The 22,671-nt window shown below is 40.8% G+C and overlaps 1 protein-coding gene across 2 annotated transcripts in view; it reads right to left on the bottom strand.

Annotated features, from left to right (window-relative positions):
* Nucleotides 1-9,440: 9,440 nt before the first annotated feature.
* Nucleotides 9,441-22,671, bottom strand: part of GABPA (GA binding protein transcription factor subunit alpha) — a 27,628-nt gene continuing 14,397 nt past the window's right edge. Inside the window, exons 6-10 of one of the 2 annotated variants that reach the window (XM_057398700.1) lie at nt 21,353-21,547; nt 19,762-19,818; nt 18,263-18,403; nt 16,524-16,716; nt 9,441-12,396 (exon numbers count right to left, since the gene is read on the bottom strand). In XM_057398700.1, coding sequence (XP_057254683.1) covers nt 12,168-12,396; nt 16,524-16,716; nt 18,263-18,403; nt 19,762-19,818; nt 21,353-21,547 — 815 coding nt within the window. In that variant the 3' untranslated portion in view covers nt 9,441-12,167. The remainder of the gene's footprint in view (nt 12,397-16,523; nt 16,717-18,262; nt 18,404-19,761; nt 19,819-21,352; nt 21,548-22,671) is intronic. The other variant, XM_057398701.1, reaches the window with a different exon arrangement.

The raw sequence follows: 22,671 nt of genomic DNA, 5'->3' as shown, positions 1-22,671 counted from the left end.
TGCCACCTCTCATCCCAGGGGCATAGCTGCCAGTGCCTGAGCAGGGGATGGCCCTTGTCACATGCAGGTACATGCTTCTATGCCTGTGCAGTCTTCTCTGTTGAGTCCATACATCAGCTTACAGGGACTCCTCAGCGACAGCATCACTGAACTGATCCAGCTGAAAAATAACACTGGCAGAACAGGCTGCTGGAGGTTGAAGGGCTGTGCCCATGCACTTTGCAAGGGCCTTGTCTTGCTCAGGAAGCGGTTCTCCACTGGCCAGCCAGGCCAGGGGTGTCTCTTCTGCTGTGTGAGCTGCAGCCACAGAGTAGTCCCTTGCTTCTAGCGCCACTTCCCATTCCTTGGTTCTAAAACATTAAGAAGTTGTACAATAGTGTAGCAGAAAGGATTTTTTAATAAAAAAGGCCCCACTTTTGAAGCCAGAGGTAAAAAGATCATAAATCCTTAGAAACAGCTCATTAAAAAGCTGGAATTATGCAGAAGTGAGTAGGAATGTTAAAGATTATGTTCTAATTTTTTCATTCAAATTATTGATACTGCAGTTGTCTATTAATTTCCCTATAATTTGTGTACGCACTTAAGAGAATATATACCCTCCATCCATCTTGTCAGGCACAAACACCCAGGATTTTACCAGCAGGAGACTGAGAGAACAAGCCAAGGTTGTTAGAGAGAAAGCTGCAGCAACACCCACTGTCACAGGGAAACCAGAGTGCCTCTCCAGCAGCTACATCGAGTCCTGTTAAATAGGAGGCACGCAGGGCCCATCGCTTCACACCTTTTCTTCCCCCCCCTTCTGCACTGCTTCAGTTGAACTTCTTCAAGCATGCTACCGAAAATGTCAGAGAACAAATCAATATCATTGAGAGGAGCGTGTTGTTGATGTAATCACCATATCACGTGAAGAGAGGGACAGCACTCTGTCTGTCTGCAGTGGTTTTGCTGGTACAATGCTACTGCCTGACATACTGTCCCTAGGGAAGGGAGAGGTGTTGAGATTTTAGTCCTATTTTGGGAACCACCCTCACTCTAATTCATCTCAAAGCTCAGACACCATGACAAACCATCTGCAGGGTGTGTCATAGCAGACAGCCAAAGTGCTGCTTTAGAAAGGATGGGAGTAATTTTTGTATGTGTGGAAAAAGCCTGGGTTGAAAATAACCATTTTGCAGCTGATTCATTGCATTTGCTACCTGCTGCCTCAGAGGACACATCTCACCGGCAGAGGGGAAGGCAAAAGCTCTGTGCTGACAGCCAGCAGCAGAAGGTGGTGGTGGGGAGGACGAGAGATGTTCATGCACCCTGGGGAGGGGCACCCCAATCAGCAGCTTCAGAAGGGCAAAGGTGCAGCTGCAGCAAATGTGACAAAGTGGTGTGAAGCAGCATCAAGCAAACCTAGTGAAAACAAGCGGTTCATACCTTTCAGTGCAGTTCTGCCAGAACCTGCAAATTCAGGCCAGGAGCCCTGAGAGTGCTTTGTCACTGCAGCCCCCATCTCCTTGATGTTGTTTAGGCACCCAGTTAGGGGATTAACCAATGCAAACATCTTCCTCACTGGGAAAAAAAGGAGGCTATCTTCACAGAGAATTTTGCCATGTGACATGGTCTTATTTTGGTAACATAAGAGAGAGTTTTGACAAAAGTTATGGAAGATGAAGGGTTTTTTCCCCTTTTTTAAAACATCCTGCTACTTGCCATTACTTGGCAATCTTCTGTTATGCTTACCTCACTTGCTAAGCCTACCCATTTTGAATTGTTTCCTTGCTTTTGACTTTATAAATCTTTTCCACTTGCTTTCCTTTTCTTTTTTTTTATGCTCCTTTGTGCATTTGCACATAATCTTCCTAGATTTTTCCGGGCTTTGTTCTGATGTGAAATACAACCAAGTTACATGCAAATCCTTGGAGCGTATTCATCAGTACTTGCTTTCTGGATTCAATTTCCCCACACCCTTGACAGCATTATTCATGTGTTTCTTGGCTGGAGATAGTGGACTTGGGATACAAGTGCCTGATGACTCTACTGAGATCTGAACAAGAAGAAACTTCCCCTGCCAAGCTGCCAAGCACCAGCGGCAATCACAAGCTGCCCCTCCTGTTCCTTACAGGAAGGACGTTGCCCGGCTGCTGGGTGACAGAATCTCTACCCAGCCCCAGGCTTGAAGTGGTGAGGGCCAGGCTGCCACACGGCGCTGTGAGCGAGGGCAGAGCCCCAGGTGGTGGCCGCATCACCCTGGGAATGCCCCAGGCCATTTCCCTTGGCCAGGCTGCAGCTGCAGAGTGACACTGTGGGCTCAGCTGGCCCCTGGTGCCCACGCTGAGCCTTCAGCTCCACCAAGTGTGTTAATACATCTCCTTCCTACTCCCCCAGAATGAGTGTCCTCTCTGTTCAGGAGCATCATTTGATTGTATGAAGAGTGCTGTTTTTTTTTTATCTGGTGTGCTTGAATTCGTTGTCAGAGTGACATCAGCTGGGAAAAGCTGGTACTGGAGCAAAACTTCATTTTAAAGAAGTTTCTGGCCATCCGGTAGCAAGTTTGCCCCATGTTGTGCAGGAGAACACCTCAGTTCTTCTGAAATCCAAGAATCCTGGCCAAATTGTAACTTCCCATAATCTGGAAGCCACTAATGACCTCCCTCTTCAAGAGCATTACCCAGTTAAAATAAAACAAAGTTGTACTTTAATTAGTTACTGTGAATTCTGCATACATGAAACAAGGAAGAGGAAACTGGAGTGTGATGATGCAGCCAGCCTTGCTGAAGGACAGAGTTGCATGCAGTGGGGAGTTCTCTTTCAGTTATACAGGACTGAAGCTTTAGTATCAGCTGTTGTGGGGGCCAGAGGTGGCCATTACCATACTGAAGGGCTGGCTGCTTGATATGTTTGGGGATTTTTTGTCCTTCTGGTGGCAGCAATTGTACTTTAGAATCACAGAATGGTTTGGGTTGGAAGGGACCTTAAAGACCATTTAGTTCCACCCCCCTGCCATGGGCAGGGGCACCTTCCACCAGACCAGTGGAACCCCATCCAACCTGGCCTTGAACACTGACAGGGATGGTGTAGCCACCGCTTCTCTGGGCAACCTGTGCCAGTGCCTCAACAGCCTCATAGTGAAAAATTTCTTCCTGATATCTCACCTAAATCTCCCCTTTATAAAGCCATTCCCCCTTGTCCTGTCACTTCATGCCCTTGTAAAAAGCCCCTCTCCAGATTTCTTGTAGGCCCTTTTTAGTCACTGGAAGCTGCTCTAAAGTCTCCCTGGAGCTTTCTCTTCTCCAGGCTGCACAAGGCCAGCTCTCTCAGCCTGTCTTCATAGGAGAAGTGCTCCAGCCGTTGGAGAATCTTTTGTGGCCTCCTCTGGACTCGCTCCAACAGATCCGCATCCCTCTTGTGCTGGAGGTCCAGAGCTGAACGCAGCACTGCAGGTGGGGTCTTACGAGAGTAGAGGGGCAGGATCACCTCTTTCAACCTGTTGGTCATGCTTCTTTTGATGCAGCCCAGCACACAGCTGGCTTTCTGAGCTGCAAGTGCACACTTCCCACTCATGTTGAGGTTCTCGTCAATCAACACCCCCAAATCCTCCTCAGGGCTGCTCCCAATTCAGTCTCTGTTATATTAAGAATACAGGCTTCTCATTAAAAGGCAAGGCAGTTGCAACACAATACTGTGATTCAACACACATTCATAATCATTTCTTCTTCTGACTGGCAACGCATATTACTACTCAAGAACCTAATATGATCCCAGCATAAATCAGGATTGTCTTTCCTTCTGAAAGGTATCAACAATTGCTGTAAAGTACTTTGGACAACTCTGGTATACATGGATGATCAGGAAATACATCAAGATTTCGTTTCTTTGGCAAGAAAGCATGCATATTTTATTTCTGAATATGTGATAGGTGAGGTGGGAGAAATCTTCCTCAAAGTAATCCTTGGAAATTCAGGCCAGCTTTGAAAAAAGATGGCTTTTTCTTGGGGCAGGATCCTAATATTAACTGGATTTTCTCAGCCTAAAATCTGATGAGCTGAGCTCATCTTTTAAGAAAAGAAGCTGTATGAGCTTTTACTCAGTAATACCTGTGTTGTTTGCTGCTCTCAAATCTGTTATTGATTTGCTGAACTACCACAACCTTGACAGCTTAGTGACTGTAGTTTTTTTGTTCCAGACATTTTTCACTAAAGTAAGCCTTGAAAAGGGAAGTTGGCCCTTTTTCATATGGAAAACTGGTTGCCCTGAAGGTCACTGGAAAAAAAAAACAACTTTCTAGACACAGCTAATTTAAGAGACAAAAATATCCTGTGAAAACCAGTCCACACACAGCATGCCCTTTGAGAGAGGGAAAAAGCTGAGTGTCCTGGGAGAACATTACTCCTGGGCTTGTTCTAGTACCAATGCCCTTTGATACAAAGACAGGTGCTGAGCTAGCACACTCTCTGCAACTGCTGTCAGGAAAAAGGAATACTTTTGCCTTTATTTATGCCGTTTCATGGAAGAGTTTCCAAGGTGATACAAGGAAAGCGAAGGAGCACAGTGCTTGCCAGAATAAATAGCTCCACTAATTCCCAAATCAGTTATGAAAGTCAGGTTGATTTGGTATGAAGTCTCTGACTTTCTCTGCAGTGAACAGCACCTGGCCAAACTTTAATTTGCTGCTGGTGAAAAGAGAATGGTAATCAGTAGCTCAAGCAATGGAACACTGCAAGAAGTGCAGAGCATTACAGCAGTTTCTCTCGAGCAAGAGCCCCTCTACCACCACAGAGCCAAATACCATTTAAAAAGGTGAAATACAAGATTGCCTGGTATGTAGAGGCCTTAGGATTGAAGCCTTTAAATGGGTCATTTAAAATGCCTCACTGAATAACACTGTAATGCAGCAGCCTGTCGGAAGATGCCTGCTCCCTGGGATCACTGCTCTCCGGACATATCTGTTAGCTGATAGTGAAAATAATTCTGCACAGAATGCCTGAAGTGTCATTAGAGCAGGTTTTTCCAAACCCTTCACTGGAACCCAGATAGATAGCGAGAGGAGAACTGTTTCCAGGTGTACACTGCTGAAAATGAAAGATGAAAACCTGCCTTTTATCTGTTTACAGTTCCTGGCCCCAGGGGATGATCAATGCCAGTTGCTTTGGTCAGCAGCTAGTGAGGATGTAATCAAGGACTACCTTAACACCATCTGGTTTAGTTACAGAGGCTCTCTGAGATATGGGGCCAGCAGGAGACAGTCCCTTGGCATTCAGTACCAGGCTGCTCCCTGCCAGCGAGCAGCAGCTATGGCTGTCACAGCCTTTCAGAGCTGTTTCGGCTGAGTCAGGAGTTTCTTTGCTTCCCTGCGCTTTTGATCTTCCATGATGGCTCTGTTTCCCTCCCCTCTGGCTTGCCTGCCCCTTCAGCCAACACCACTGCTTTACCTGCACTTATATTCAGTCTATTAAGTAACACATCCAGCCTCCCAGCTGATATTTCTGAGCAGCTTTGCACCTCTAAGGAAGAAGTCTTGTTCCTTCCCTCCATTTGTCTCTTCAGTCTGCCTTAAAAATAAAAGCACTTACCTGTTTCAGTTTTGTCTACTGCATAGTGCAGTCAAAGGGCACAATACTATCTGACCAAGCAAAGCTAGAGGGACACCCACCCCCCATATATACATATATATATATATAATAAATGTATATACATTTATGAGCTTGCACAGCACTTTTCTGTCAGGACATGTTCAGTCTCTCAACCAGTTTTACTCCAGTCCTGTGCAAAGCCCCTTTGATTACCTCGGCAGAACATCCACGAGAAGACCATCTCTGTACTTGACACCATGGTCTAGCCACCCTTCAGCTCCAGAGAAAAACATCTCTATTGCCACTTGTCTGGTTTTATAGGCTTTATGCAACTGCTTTCAGAAATTAATTAATATTGCTGTTTTTCAGTTTAGGGTCCTAAAGCAGCCATCACCATGGTGCTGTGCTCTAGGTCATTACTGCCTCTCCTTGAAGAAATAGCCTCCTTTTGACAAAATATTTCAGGAATAACACTTAAACTAGTTATTGAACCCTGTTTCCCCAAGTCACTGAGGTCTTTCCATCCCAACACACGCATGCCCATGAACCGCAGCTCTGATTTTTTTCCTGCTTTTCCAGCTGGGCAAAATTCAGCAAGTGGCCAGTGGACAGAACATAGCTGATTGCAGAAAGTCTGAATCATGCTTTATTTTCCTACCTAGGCACAGTAATTTGAGCATGATCACACTTACTTAGCTCTTCCTTTATCGTTTGCAGTTTAGATGTAACTGGCCCATCGGTTGAAAAGTTGGTAGAGCAGGAAAGACAAACTCTTCTCCATAAAACCCCTGCTACACTAAAAGCATTCCAGAGGTGACTTTCTCCCCATGTTCTTAGAGCTCACTTCAGGCCTGGTGAATTATTCCTGAGGACAAGTTCAAGCTCCCATTACAGCTCTAGTTCCTTGCTGGGTACAGCTCAGGTCATCTTACTAATTCATGATTGTTAGCCAAACTGCTTGCCCATCAGCTCTGCCTCCCTCAGCTGCTTTTAGCACACGAGAGCCAGAAGAGGCTCCAGTTGCAGAGTGAGTTTTGCATGTTCACGGGCTCAACCCCTCTTCTCTTTCTCAATGGGGAAATGGAAGTCGCAAGGTTGGTATCGTGGGCTCCTTCCATGGGGCATAAGGCAGTTTCTGTGAAGCCAAGCACATCGGCATGCCTTAGGAGGCAGGGTGTGTGCTCCATTTTGGGAATAACACTGCTTTGAGTTCCTGCAATAATACATTCCCTTCATGGGGGAGAAAAATACTTCATACCTATTCTGTCCTAAGCATGAAGTTTAAAGCACTGCACCCTGCAGGTGTCTTTCCTCCTAGTTAATCTCATTAAATCTCATCTCTTGTATTCTTACCTTTGCAGGCTCGTTTTTTCCATGCACACTCTTTGCAGCTTTCACTCTTACAAGTTTATTTTTAAACATACTGGTTTCTCATCATCATCTGCAGCTGAAGTTTTCTGCAAACTCAGGTACTATGAAGCTGCTTCTGCAGAGCCCTTGAAACCGAGACTCTTGAAAACCCTAAGCTTACTGGGATGAACGGGTAAGCAGCTAACTAACATTTTTCATCCCAAAATACCTTTCCCTAACTGGGCGGAACGTCAAATAAACAACAAATCTTCTAATTTCTAAGAAACAGTTTGCTTAGTGCTATCCATGTTTGCTTCAATTATAATGTATAATTGATATATTACACAGTCTTGCATTACAATATATTTAACTTTAGTGATTTGTTGATGGGGGTATTTACTTTGACTAGTGAATTCCGATACACAGCCCACCCAGGACTCCTAAATGCTAATTTCTTCCATTTAGGTAGGTCACAAGGGAGGTTGCAAAGGAAAGGAAAAAAAAAAAAAAAAAGGTGCCTTAAGATATCAGATGTATTACAGACAACGGTGTTTTTTAATACTAAAGACTCCCCACTCATTTAGGTCATTTGTAGTAAATACTTGAAGCAGTTCAGTAACAGTATGTTTCCACACTCGCCAAAGCTCTGCTAAACTAAACAAGCATTTTTCCTGCTTGTTGTGGAACAATCACTTCAACCTGAAAATGTCTATGAACTGGATTTTTCTTCCTACCTGGTGTCCAGCCATTCTGTAAGTCATGATCTGTCAGACAATTGAAAAGTAGTGCACTGCAAGTAGTTTTAGGCTGTTTCTGGTAACATGAGACAACCATTTACACGAGGATTCCAAGTGCTTCTGAATGCTACCTCTCCTTTTAAAGTGACTTTATTACTGCATTAAGTTGCTTACAATTACGATCAATAATTATCTTTGTATTCTTTCTTTCCCATCATAGCCAAAGAACTTACTTGGATGTTGTGTGTCATGAATCACAAACGATGAGAACTGTTTCACAGGTTACAGACGTATCTTCTGATGCCACTCACATTAGCACCATTTAATTCTGGTTTCCAGCAGAACAGTTCCATGAGTAAAGAACAATTAATTAAAGGTGGACACTCTATATTTGTTTCTTCCTCCTCAGCATTTTTTAACCTTTGTTTCCAATTATTAATGGCTGAGATGTCAATACTCTAAAATTAGAAGAAGTTAAAATTTCAGTTTGGTGCCGGGTTTGATGCTGTGGGCTCTAATCCTGAAATAATGATGCAAAATGTAATTGAGTCATGTCTGATGTATTGGGTTCCACATTACAACTCTCAAAACCTCTCAAAACAACTCATCTCCTTTAATTACTAAGTAATCTTCTCTTTACCATCAACCATATTAAGAATTGCTTTTCTAAAAGAAAAACATATTTATACAGTATCAAACCAAACATATTGTGAAGTCCTGATACAGCTATATTAAACCCACAACCTTTAAGAGTACGTATCATCTTGAAAAACATTCCCCATAAACTCGCACAAACGCACCTTGTATCATCCTGCTTTGGTTATCAGGCAATGGAGTCCCAAGTCAGATTGTTTTGCTTCAAATTGCTAATTGCAAGCTGTTAGTTTGCAATTCCCTGTATTGTTCCAATAAAAATTTCAGTCTGAGAATAGGAATCCCAAAATAAACTCACACTGGCATAAATATACTAATAACCATAAACACAAATAAAAGGTCCTCCATTAATAAGCTACTGAATGGTTGCAAGTGCACTTTAAATGAAGGCCAACAAATTACTGAAGTGTTCTAAAAAATTATTTTCAGTCCATTACATCTTGTTGCTGCTAAGCTAAACATAAACATTTTGAAATCAAGTGATCTGGTAGGTCTAAAGATGACAAAATATTTCAGTCTTGAATTTGGCAGTCCAGATGGAGGAGTTCAGAGTTATAATGAGAATACTTCTATTGAGACTTGATTTCAATAAAAGGTAGTTAACAGTATAATCAGAATTTTATCTTCTTTTTAACAAGGCAAGTACCAGCAACTGAGTTACTTGGCCACATGATGTAAGTGGAGCTGTTTGCAAGAATGAAACAAAGTCCAAATTTTACAGCTCAATGTGAACCTTTCCAATTTAAACACTGCTAAAAGCATAAACCTATTTTACAGGGCACCATTTGGGCCTGCTGTTAAGTCTTCATCATTAGTTTTATCAAAGCACCATTCTGAGATTTACAATTAAGATGTTCAAGAAAGCTGTCACAGTAATGAAGGACAGAGAGTCCCAGTTTAAAAGTAGAAACACAGAGGCAAGTATTATGTCAAAGAAGATGCATCTCCAGAAAAGTCTGCCTTCATCCTCCAAGTAGCTTATGATCTTAAGTGTAATGAGAATGAAGTGCATGTATTCATCATCCTCCAAGTAGCTTATGATCTTAAGTGTAATGAGAATGAAGTGCATGTATTCATCCTGAAACTGCTTACACCTGAACAACACTGCTAATGGCTTTCTGAAAAATTAAGTCAATAGGCATTAACTGTATAACATTTTTATTTTACTATATTGACATTTTATGCACAAATATTTTATCAGAGTAAAAATAGAAAATAATTGTTTCATGTAAAATTACCAAAAAAAATGCAAAACACAAAAGAAATACATAATTATTAGCAGAGTATAACTGTCTTTATTTAAAGAGTAAAAATTATGCAAAAACCCTTCTGTTTTACAAAAAATTGGGAATATTCTTTCTATGTTTTCCTTCTGGCAGCAACAGAACCACCTTTGACAATATATTCTACATCTTTTATTTTATTGAAGACATCAAGTTAGTCACAGATTTCTCCCTCGGATACAGAGAATGTGACAGTGATTTTACACCATTTGAAAGATTCCTTCTTTGCTAATTAGAACACGGTGGAAAAGGAGGTGATCCCACAATGAAGAACCCAAAGAACTGTCACACCTACTGAAAAGCTGCAAAATAATCCGGTGTATTTACAAAGAAAATGTGGTATACCAGACGTTTCCCCTAGAGGGCTTACCATGTAACAAGTCTATTCAGGGGAATAAAGTATTGATAACCAGCTTTCAATTTTGCTGCTAGTTAATCCTCCCATAGCCCAGTTTGATCCAGATAGCTGATATTTTAAGCTTCTCTTCTTTTTATACTGTATTTTAAATAAAAAGGCCTCCATGAACTCTGCTAAACAAAACTAGTGACTTGTATCAAACTTGTAACAGAGCAGTGTTACACACATCATTGCTGCCACTGAACTATTGGCTTCATTTTAAATCTTTGATTCAAGTGAACCTGCATCTACTTGCGTAAGTCAAACACTTGCCAACTGGTGGAATCAGGCTACTGTATCAGTAATGAATGGATTGATGGCTGACTTCTTGTGACAGACGCATTTACTGTTTTGCTCAGGGCTTAAGATTTTTTTCAAACACAAAATAAACCCAGCATACTCCGTAGGTGAAGTGCTTTAAGAGCTCAGAAATGAAAATGATATCAAGAGTTACTGAAAGAACCTGGCAAAAAAAAAAAATTCAGAATCATGGTGATGATGATAATAAAAGTAGGCCAGACCTACATGCAAGATTTCTTGTTAAACAAAAACTATCTGCAGGTGAATATCCACCTATAAACAGTTTTGCCCTCAATGCATCTTTAAAATACACAAGTCTTCTGTGTACTTTGACCTCTGCCTGCAAGCATGACCACTCCTTTCCAGATCAAGAGCAACAGCCCAGTGCTCTCACTACTCAGTATAAACACATTTTGTTTAGAACGTCACTGTACAAACACTTTTCATGTAAGGTGTAAGAGCAGCTTGATCCCCCACAGAATTAAAAGGTTTCCCTTATACATTTGCATTTTAATTGTTACCAGAGGGGGATTACTTAGAGAAAAGTGGAAAAAATGCATTGGTGACATAATACTTACACTGTTTAACAACATGAAGAGGCAAAACCAAACCTAAAATCGCATAATTTTCAGCCACCAAAAGAAACAGTCTGATAGGCATCAGTACAGAAGCTCAAAAGCTGCAGCCTACTTTTTACTGCATGTGAAAGTTTGCACAAAGTACTCTCCGTAGTGCAGAATTCACGATACATTCCAACTATTTCTATTCATCATCCAGACTTCAAATTGCACCCAGCTCTGAAGCATGCATTTGGCTTGTGAAGCTTCCAAAAACACCACTTGAAGTTCAGAAAGAAACTGATTTTAAATAAAACACACATCTTTCTATTTCAATATATGTCAGACTGTACAATAATTTGGAAATCAAACTTCAGTTCTCTGTAAAACTATTTTCAACTTGCATTTTGTTTCTAAACAGGGACTACTGACTGTGATTAACGTAAGTCTTCAGTTAGTAAGGCTGACTACCGAGCAGGTATAAGCACCTTGCAGAACAGAGTATTTACTGCCCCCTCCCCCTCCCCCCCCCCAAACTACTCTTTGGGTGAGGGCAACATTCTCAAGTTTTAAAATCACTTGATGGGGGTGGCAGTGGGGTAGATATTTGTCTTCACTTTTTTCTAAATGGCTAGCCTTAACAGTGTTTTTCAAAACAGGGAAGTATTTGCCCGCATATATGCATGTTATCTACATATTACAATGAAATACTCATAATTGGCTTTTCACCTAAGCCAGATCTAAACCCGGATTTCCTTCAGCACTGATCTCCAGTTCTCTCTACTCTTAGTTTCCCTTGCTTATAAACACAGAAGCTATTTTAAGAACCTGATGCTTTGTAACGTTTAATGAGCCTCTTGGTTCTGCTTGATTAAATGCAAATAATGAACATATTTAACTCTGAAAGTATCGAACGCCATTTGGTAGTTCAGCAGAGAACAAAAGACTGGAAAGGACTGAGTTCACGCAACTGATCAGCCTGCTTTCTGCAGGGACTCCATTTTTGTAAAAAGTGCTGCAAGAATTACTTTGTACAGCTGTGGACACAGAGCGCTGACTAGTTCCACCTTCCTCGCCGATTTCAGATGGCATACCACAGAGGCCCTGGCTTAAAGCTGCAGAAGCTGTGGTGATCCCTTAACTTATATTGAAATAAATGCTGTTAAAGGATCCAAATTTATGCAAGTCCCAGTTCTTTATAGAAAATCATGCTCTATTTTTTTTGTATTGTCAAGAAACAAAAGTAGTTTCTAATTCTGACAAAGGTAAGAGCAGCACCTGCTCTGGTTATATAGGAAAGGCCTCAGGTTTCCACTTTCAGTTCCTAGTGCTTAATTATCTTTCTCTGTTTGCAGGGATGCTGTAGCTAGTGCCACCGCTGTAACTGGCTGTGCAATGCCATGGAGCTGCATCTTGGCGAGTTTCTTCTGCTCACATTCCGTGACCAACCGATTCAACTCCCCTGCGCTGTATCCAATGAGAGTTTTCAAGTCGCAGACGAATTTGTACACAAACCTCTTGCCTTGCACTTTGCAGATCATGTCTCCATCATAGTAATACCTGCAACAAATATATAATAAAATCAGTGTACATTTTCAACATCTGTAACTTCCATACACATTGCCTAGTTACTTAGGGTCATACAGAAGTCAAAATATGAAACTTATTAAGATTACCATATAATTTCGTACACCAAGGTACTATTTAGGCATTTTCTTACATGAGAAAAGGGAAGAGGGTTGAAAATTGTCCCTGCAACTTGACACATTAAAGAGAAGCAAAATATAGTAATTATTCTATAGGTAGTCTGGACGCACCAGAAATGAAGGTCTTAGAGCAGTTTAAAAACAGACTGGGGGGAGAACAAGTTTTATTTAGAGTTTGCCTTAATAACAAAATGTCGCCTCTCTCCCTCATTAGTCCTTTGCTTTCTTTATTCTTGTCTTTGCTTTTCTGAAGAAAAAATTCATGTTGGAAACAGTTTGAGAATTAGCACTGTAGTACCTATGATACTGAAGCTGGTCTCTCCCTACTGTTTTCAATGATGGAAGTTAAACTATAAAAGCATGTTTGTTTATTTATTTGTTTATAGCTCATATACTGGCAAAACTACATCCTTCATCTTTATTTACAACTAAAAGTAACTTCTCTAACTATGTGTACTTTTTACATTGTGCCACAAAAGAATCATCAGACTAGGCAGAAATGAAGAAAAGACAACAGTCTGTATGACCCACTGCATTCCAGAGACATTATAAAACTTTAGGTGATACTAATAAGACAGAAGTTCGAATTTTACAGTTTTGTTGCTGTTCTTGTCTCACTGCAGGCAGTAATAGAATGCATGTCACGTATCTCATTAAGAAAGCCTAAGTGCCTGGCACATTACTTGGACTTGATGAGCTTAACAAGCTTGTGATAAATTTGGAAAAAAATCAAAACCAACCAATACCCCCCCCCCAATTTAATTTCCTCAAAACCATCACCCAAATGTAGTACAAATCAGCCCAGATTCCTTGACTGTCTAAACTCAGTCCCCTGAATGCCATGCTTACAAAGGAAAGATGGTCATTCACCAGCAAAATAACTCAATTAAAAGACTAACTTCTGTCTCCCAGCTCTAGCGGAAAAGGTAAGTTACTAAAGAATGCAACCAAATTTCCTCAGACACCTCAAATTCTGGAAAAACAAAACCACAAACCAAACAAACAAAAAAAAAAAGCCGGAAAAAAAAAGCCTTTCAACTTCTTACTTTTGGGGGTCAGGATCCAAGCAACAGGACCAAAGCAAAGACAGGATGAGAGAGGCTATATAGAAAAAATACTGAGAAACCTGCTGGTTGCTGATGTCATACAAGAAGCCACAGAGGTCTGTTAGAGAGTACAGGAACTGTCAAATCAGCTCTGCTATTGCTCTGCAGGTAAAGTTTGGTCTGTTTGTCAAAGCTCACCTTCACCTTCCTCCTGAATGACACATAGTTATATAAAAGCTTCCTCTTTGGTCCTCCTCACTTAACCTCCCCCAGGCTACCACCTGTGCCTCCCTCAACTCCTCTCTGTTCTCTTCTCCATATAATTATGCTTGCTCTTAACTGCTACTGCACTCCCACTCAGCACTTCTCCACACCAGCCCCAGCCCGCAAAGCACCCTCTTTGCACCACTTGAAGGACCTGTTGTTATATGGGGTCCACCACATCCAGCCTCCTAGCAAGGCAATGAGGATTAGTTGTAATGGGTTAGATGAACCCTGCAACCTCAAGGGTGTGAGGATGACTTATGCTCAGTGTTGAAGTACAGTCTTGCAGTATTGTGCAGAACTGAGGAAGGATGTGTGATATCCTGGTGTATCCCTTGTGTGTGAAATAACAGTATAGCTTAGAGCGTGGGAACACTGGGCATTCATGTTCAATGTGATAGGTACTGGGCACCAAGAAATTGGGGAACTGGGAGCTGTGCTCACCATGTCAATACAAAGAAAAGCTGAGTTCGCAAAATGTGGCCACGGCACATTTGCACATATGCCAAGTGCCACTGGATAATTTTAAGCTATTTGACGCTGTACATTCACATTTACATTGTATTATAACACCTGTGCCAAAATAGTGCTGTAGAAAAAATGCTTTACATAACTGAATGTCTTCAAATGATCAAGTCTGCATTACTGATATGACCAGAAGCAAAAAGGACAACAAGAAATTAGTCTGCCCAAAACCATGCAAAATTCCCACGTCTTGTGCTAGAAACATTCAAGCTAAAATTGAGGCAATGTAGCCAGAGCAATTTTTCAATATTAATTTGAATGGATTTCTGATTACAGCATTTGCTTATTCAAAAGTCTAGAAAGAATAATACCCATGTTTACAAAACCTTAGTTATTGGAATGTTCTGAGTCACATGAAAAATTTGTTTCAGAGTAATAGAGCGGATGAAGTATTTTTCTTCAAGTCTCACTTCCCTACTGGATAACTAAACAAATGGTGATTTTAGAAAATTTACCAAGGTGTATGTAACAAAAAGAGCTTCTCTTCCATTGTCTTACCCTGCTCAGGTTTCCATACTGCCTGGTTTTCCTACAGCTGAGCAGAAGAACAAGCATATTTCTCAATAATATCAACATCATTTTCTGTATTAATCAACAATTGACAGAGTAATTTCAGTACATTAGGAAACTAAATATATTAACATTTAAGAAAACTTTAGCTTGGCAACAGTCTTTATCATGTGAGTAGCAAGAGACGTTAAATATCCCTTCAGACATTCAAGTGGTTAGAGAACACGTCAATATTGATGCAGCTGCCAAAATGGAAACATTCTGAGGAATGATTTCTGTAATTCTGTGACTAAAATATAAATGCAAAACTTCTCTAATACTGATTTATGCAAATTACTGTGCAGACATCTGGTTAATATCCCAGTGATAACATTATTCTAAAGTTCTTCAGCTGCCTTTGAGATCTTCTGCATAGTTTACTGACACCCCTCCCCCCCCGAAATTAGCATAATTTACACCATTCTTATGTTCGAGGAAATTTTCACATATATCTTCAGAACACAAAGGCATACATTCACAAAATCAGGTTGGAAATCTGGGAATGGTATTACAACAATACAGGCTGGGGAGCAGCTCCACTGGAAAGGCCCTGCTTTGGGCCAGACTCTCCTTGAGGCCCTTCTCACCCATGGGATTCTGTGATCCTCCAAAAAATTTAACAGCCTAATATATAAATAATGCAAGAGCAGCCATACAAGACCAGACTAAAGATCTATCTAGAACAGGACAGACTCCAACAGACCAAAAGAGAACACGTAAGAAAAAGCATGAAACTAGAGTAGGCATCTATTGATGCTCTTCCTTGCTCTCAGTGATTTGGGGCTCAGGAACTCATGGAAGTTGCATCTTTCTTTTGTTAATTTGTCCACTTACCTCTCAAACTTACAAAATAATTTGGGCATCCACAATACTCTGTCTAAAGAAGTTAGGAGACAAACAAAAGGATGTAATTTAGTTGTGTATTTGGTGCCTGCCAGTTTCTTCTGATGCCTCCTGTTCATGTACGGGCAGCCATTCTTCACTGACTCTATGCCATTCATGGTTTTCCAGACCTGGGTCCTCCCCAGTGAAAGTACTCATTCACCCTTGTGCATATTGATTTTATTTAAAACCTTCCCAAAAGCCTAAAGGAAGCCAGATTATGGTAGCTTTACCATAATTTCTCACACAGTTAGTCTTAAACAGAAGTCAGATTTTTATTTTTTAAACAGTGCTAGATGTGTATACTTCCTTTAAAAAAAAAATGTAGCCGAATGTGAAAATGCTGAACAGTAAATCTTAGATCTCAGACTAACTTCACTCATATAAAAAGAGTTCCTAAAACTGCTTAAGTAATTTGCAAGATTAGGCAATATGTATCTTTCTTTAAAAGTAAGTCAGTAATTCTGCGTATTCAGATATCTTCTTCTTTAAGGGAAAAAAACAAAACCAAAACCCAACAGAAAAACCCAACAACTCAAACAAATACCTCACCCCTAAGACTAGTACAATCTGATGGGAAGGAATAGCTTCAGAGGATCTGAGAAGATCTGTTTATGCCTTTATTAAAAAAGCTGCAAGTCTTGCATTACGATAGTTAAAATTGCAAAGTGGAAGCAGTCCACTTCATACCTGAGCAGTTCCTAAAGTTTCTTACCTCAAAGCTCGACTAAGCTTCTCATAGTTCATAGTGGGTTTGTTTTTGCGCTGTCCCCATTTTTGTGCAACCAGTTCTGGTTGATTCAGTTTAAACTCTCCTTCATCACCAACCCAAGAAATACAGTCCCGAGCATCTTTGTCAGTGAGAAGTTCTAACAAAAACTGCCACAACTGGATCTGGCCATTGTTTCCTGTTGAAATGCAAATAACAAGATCCATTTAAATTAGTCCTTTTTATAGTCCCTTCATATCTAAAATTTTCAACCAACATAGTAAAGCAGACCAGCATAGACTGTATGATGGAAAAAATACTTGCACTTAGTTAATTTCTTCTAATTATTCTCTTGTACAAATTTCAAATTTTCTTGCAAAGTCATCAGAATTAATCTATTAAAGAGAAACTGAGGAATACAGAAAAAATAAATACATAAAGATTTCTTACAAATCTGCTCCTACGACTTCAGGAAAAAAAACCAACCCATTATGTAACACTAAACAGAATCATTTAGACATATATCTGTCCCTAAAACAAAACAGATGTAGAGCTGCTTGTTCCTCTTCAGGCACTCACATACACATACAAAATAGAAGTTGCTTTTTGAAAAAATAGTTTAGTCTCCAATTTCCCCACTGATGTCAGCTGATAAATCTTGGCCTAAGAATCCTAAATGACATCAGAACAGGCTTTTATGGAGAGTTTAAAACAAATAAAAATTCAAGGGCAAGGAGAGTATTAAACAGAAAAAATCAGAACAGTGAGAGAACCAAAGCAAAATTGTCCACAGGAAGGCCATGAAGATGCTCAGAGGGCTGGAGCACCTTTCCATGAAGACAGGCTGAGAGAGTGGGGCTCGTGCAGACTGGAGAAGACTCAGGGGAGATGTTACAGCAGCTTCCAGTGCCTAAAGGGAGCTGGAGAGGGACTTTTTACAGGGGCATGTAGTGACAGCACAAGGTTAAACTGAAAGACAGGAGATTTAGATGAGATATTAAAAAGAAGTTATTTACTATGAGGGTGGTGAGGCACTGGCATTGGTTGCCCAGAGAAGCTGTGGCTGTCCCATCCCTGGCAGTGTTCAAGGCCAGGTTGGATGGGACTCTGAGCAACCTGGTCTAGTGGAAGGTATCCATTATCATGGCAGGGCAAGATCTTTAATGTTCCTTCCAACCCATTCTGTGATTCTATGAAAAATCACAGCAAGAAAAAGTAAGATAAATTGAGCTATCAATAATCAAAGAGAAATATGTGCGAATAACAGTAATCCCAAAAATAAACTGCAGATTCAGTGTGTAGTTTTCCTGAAGGTGCATTCATTTAAAAAAACAAGAAATCTGAGACTTGTTAAATTCTAAAGTCACTAACAGAGCGGTGTGGAAACATGTATAGGCTAGGATTCCACAACATGTAGCTTATTTTCTCCCCTTTCTGCAAATGGAAAGTGGAAAGAAGTTAAGAGCCTGAATAAATGCTATGCATGGTTTGAGAGGACAGTTATAGAAACAATCTTGGGCATTTTATTTGCTGCAGGACTCAAAAGCTGCAGCACCACACAGTGCCTCCACGAGGTAACCAACCTGCCAGTTGCTGGTATTATATTTTGTAGTTCCAGTCCTCTTCATACCACACGGACTTCTACAAACACCACATGCAGAATGACAAAGATGTGTTCTACAAAACTGTAATTCAAATTAATGAGTGTTTACTGCACTTGCATTTAAAAATAATGTAGACAATACCTGTTCTGTTCCCAGGGGAACTTCTGTCTTCCCCAGAGATCCTTGGAGCTCTCTGTACTTTAGCTGCCTTTGCACTGCTGTTTATTACTTTAATGGTGGTTGGGGTAGCAGGCTGAACAGATGCTGGAATAATCTGCACAGCTGTAAAGCAGAGAACATTGCAGAACATCAACTGTAAATTGTTGGCACAGAAATAGACATATTATTTCTTATCTGCATTATCATATCATCTATGAGCTAGTTTTTTCCTTTGCTAAAAAGATATACTGTATAAGTCACATTGCTAAGAATAATTTACAGACTTTTTACCTCTTACAGTGGAAATTGTTGTTTTAGACGCATAGTAGAGATGCCACAATACAGATGAAACATCAGCTTTAATTTACTATCATCTGTATTATATGTTTCCATAAAAAAAAACCAAACAACAAAACAGACCCTCTCATGCCTTCGTTTTCATCTTTATGTTGTTCTCTGTATGATCTACCCTAATGCATTTTTCTCAGTGGTCACTGTACAGCACTAAATACCTGCTGTTTCAAACAGCAATTAAACACCCTTCTACTGCAATGGTGTAAGAAGATGCAAATGCTCCACTGTAGGTGGCTTTAACTAGACACAAACCCAGGATGTAATGCATGGTCTATTTAAGCTGCTTAGAAGTATGCTGAAAACTGATTAATTTCAATAATTCATGACACTGCTTCAGCTGGAAGAATGAATGTCAGATAACTGCAGTTACTTTATTATTTCTAATATTGGTTTCTAAGGAAGACCTCTTTTCCACATCTCCTTTCAGTTTTTAGAGACACTTTCTTTTGAAATCATAATATTTTAATACATCCATTCATTAATTCAATATATCATAGAATCACAGAATAGTTAGGGTTGGAAAAGACCTTAAGATCATCTAGGCTGGAACCAGAGGAGGGATTCCAACCCTCCTGCCATGGGCAGGGACACCACACACTAGACCATGTCAACCAAAACTCTGTCCACCTGGCCCTGAACACTGACAGGGATAGAGCATTCATCACTTCTTTGGGCAATCTGTTCCAGTACCCCACCACCCTCACAGTAAAGAACTTCCTTATATCTAAGCCAAACTTCCCCTGTTTAAGTTTGAACCTGTAAACTTATAATATAAAATATAACCTAAAAACCCAGAACTACTCAAGACCTCAAATATGTATCCTAGACAGTTTATTTCAAGAGAGTGGAAAACTGACCATCCAAAAGTAAAAGTGAAAACTCTCATAGTTCAGGTCACACACCACCTTTCTGATAGTAACAAGATTTCGAGAAACCCAACATTTTGCTCTGAAGTTTAAAATATGCTCTCCTCCCCCCACCAAGTAATGTGCCACCCCTCCCCTCCCCTCTCTCTCTCTTTTTTAAGAGAGTGATTTTTTAAATGTTGCACTATTATAGTGCTGAACCAAAGTGCTAAACGTGCAAACAGTTAATTGTGCAAATTAACTGCTGACACAAGTACTTACGCTGATCAATAGTAACAGTTGCTATTTCTCCGGAGTGTTCTTGGCTAGCCAACACATCTGCAAATTAAGAAAGAAACCCAAGGTTTTATTTAATCACAAACTGCAAATCACCTGAAGATCAAGAATTTTCAGATTTCATATTAGAAAAATTCAAAATATGATAACAGTTTTAAAGAGACATGCATAGCTCATGGTCTTATGAGCAGAGACATTTAATGTCTGCCATTCAATTTATAGAAATAAGGACGTACATTTCAAGGTGAATTTCAAGGTACATATGCATTCTCCATCACCTAAAAGCCTTAGCTAATTCATGCAAATGAAGATGAAAATAGTTTTTAGTCTGCAAAGTTACATTCAAGCATGGTAAATCTGAAATGAACATATGTATCATTGCATCATGAGTATAAACACATCACTTTATCAGTTGTGTACTAAGGATTTCATTGCCTACGCTTAATAATCTTCACTTCTATATGACACAGAGATGTACATTAAATAACTCACAATCAATATTTAATTATAAAACTATCAAATTTGGAAGATGCACAAACTAAGAATTTTTATTAAAAACAAAGGAGGAATTACCAGTCATTACTTCCTATTAGTTAGGAAGTTTAATAAAAGATGGGCAAAAAGTGTTCAGTGGGCAGACATTTTTCATAACAGCAGACACTTTCAATAATACCTCCTGTCATCCTGTATTGATACCCTCATTTTTACTGCCAATATTAGAATCATAGAATCATAGAATAGTTAGGGTTGGAAAAGACGCCTCACACTAAACCATGTCACCCAGAGCTCTGTCCAACCTGGCCTTGAAAAACACCAGGGATGGAGCATTCACAACTTCCCTGGGCAGCCCATTCCACTGCCTCACCACCCTCACAGTAAAGAACTTCTTCCTTATATCCAATCTAAACTTCCCCTGTTTAAGTTTTAAACTGTTATCACTTGTCCTATCACTAGAGTTCCTAATGAATAGTCCCTCCCCAACATCCTTATAGGCCCCCTTCAGATACTGGGAGGCTGCTATGAGGTATCCACGCAGCCTTCTCTTCTCCAGGCTGAACAGCCCCAACTTTCTCAGCCTATCTTCACATGGGAGGTGCTCCAGTCCCCTGATCATCCTCGTGGCCCTCCTCTGGACTTGTTCCAACAGTTCCATGTCCTTTTTATGTTGAGGACACCAGAACTGCACACAATACTCCAAGTGAGGTCTCTCAAGAGCAGAGTACAGGGGCAGGATCACCTCCTTCGACCTGCTGGTCACACTCGATGCAGCCCAGGATGCGGTTGGCTTTCTGGGCTGTGAGCGTACACTGCTGGCTCATGTTAAGTTTCCCATCGACCAACACCCCCAAGTCCTTCACTGCAGGGCTGCTCTGAATCTCTTCTCTGCCCAGCCTGTAGCTGTGCCTGGGATTGAACTTAGCATAGTTAAACTTCATAAGGTTGGCATCAGCCCATATTAAGTAGAAGGAAAACAACTGCTCACAATTGTTTTCATCTTGAAAGAAAGAAAGGAAGAATGAAAAGAAAAAAGGAAGAGGAGAATAAGTAAAATCAGTTACAGAAACATCTCCCATACACTTTCGAAGAAGCTCCAAATGGCTCCACAGGATCTCTCCCCGTGGGACACGCTGGAAGAAGTCTTCCTGACTGAGGCTACATAGCTCCCGCCCAGGAATGCTGAGTGCACTGAGGTCGATGTCGGTCATACTGAACTCCTTCATCACCCACACCACCCAGTGGAGCACCTGGTCTGTTGACCACTGCACAGGGTCTGGAAAAAGAGAGAAAAAATTGTAAATAATATTATCTATTGCAAGATTCCTCCTCAATTGCATAATAACTTCTATAAAAGTAAATACAGAATATCAAGAAGCACATTGTCGTGGTTTAAGCCCAGCCGGTAACTCGGAACCATGCAGCTGCTCACTCACTCCCCCGTGCTCCCAGAGGAGAATCAAAAGAATGTAAATCCCATGGGTTGAAATAAGAGCAGTCCAGTAACTAAGGTATAACACAAATCCACTACTGGTACCATCAATAATAATAACAATAAGGGAAATAACAAGGGGAGAGAGTATAAAACTAAAAGTGGAAAAGAAAATAAAACAATAAACACAAGTGATGCACAATACAATTGCTCACCACCTGCCAGCTGATACCCAGCCTGACCTGAGCAGCAATCTGGGCCTTCCGGGTAACTCCCCCCAGTTTACAGACTGGGCATGATGTGCTGAGGTATGGAATACCCCTCTGGCTAGTCTGGGTCAGGTGTCCTGTCTCTGCTTTCTCCCAGCTTCTTATGACCCTCCTCACTGGAAGAGAATGAGACCGAAAAGTCTTTGATTGGAGTAAGCATTACTTAGCAACAGCTAAAAACACTGGTGTGTTATCCACACAGTTCTCAGCTGGTGCTCAACGTGACCCTGCAGGTAAAACCACTGGGTGGCCCGTGGTGTGCACCTCCTATATCTTCTCTCTCGGGCAACAGGGTACCTTCTGTTAATATCTGAGATGCAGGTTAGTACAGGTGGGGAGCTGGACAGATCATCTATCAATTGCCTGAACTCCTGGGTCAGGAGTTTTCCCACAGCTGAAATGATGGAAGGGTTGAGATTGTCTTTGAACTCTCAGAGTTGACAACTCACTTCATCCACTGTTGCTGGTGCTGCCTCACTCCAGGCCATTGATGCCAATAAGTGGGCATATGATGATGGTACACTCTGTGTAAGTTTCCACCACATGGGTCATGTACATTCAACTTCATGTGGATCTACAGGTGCATTCCCAGCATCTGGCCTACGATAGATCATCTCTAGAATGGCTGATTCCCTCTAAGGACTGGATGCCTTTCTCTATTGTGGTCCAATTGGCTGAGTGACACATAACACCACCCTT

The sequence above is a fragment of the Pezoporus wallicus genome, unplaced genomic scaffold, assembly GCF_028554395.1.
Source record: "Pezoporus wallicus isolate ANWC-B61680 ecotype Strahan unplaced genomic scaffold, APGP_CSIRO_Pwel_v1 contig_6094, whole genome shotgun sequence".
NCBI classification, from domain to species: domain Eukaryota; kingdom Metazoa; phylum Chordata; class Aves; order Psittaciformes; family Psittacidae; genus Pezoporus; species Pezoporus wallicus.
This window is presented reverse-complemented; position numbering and strand designations above follow the sequence as displayed.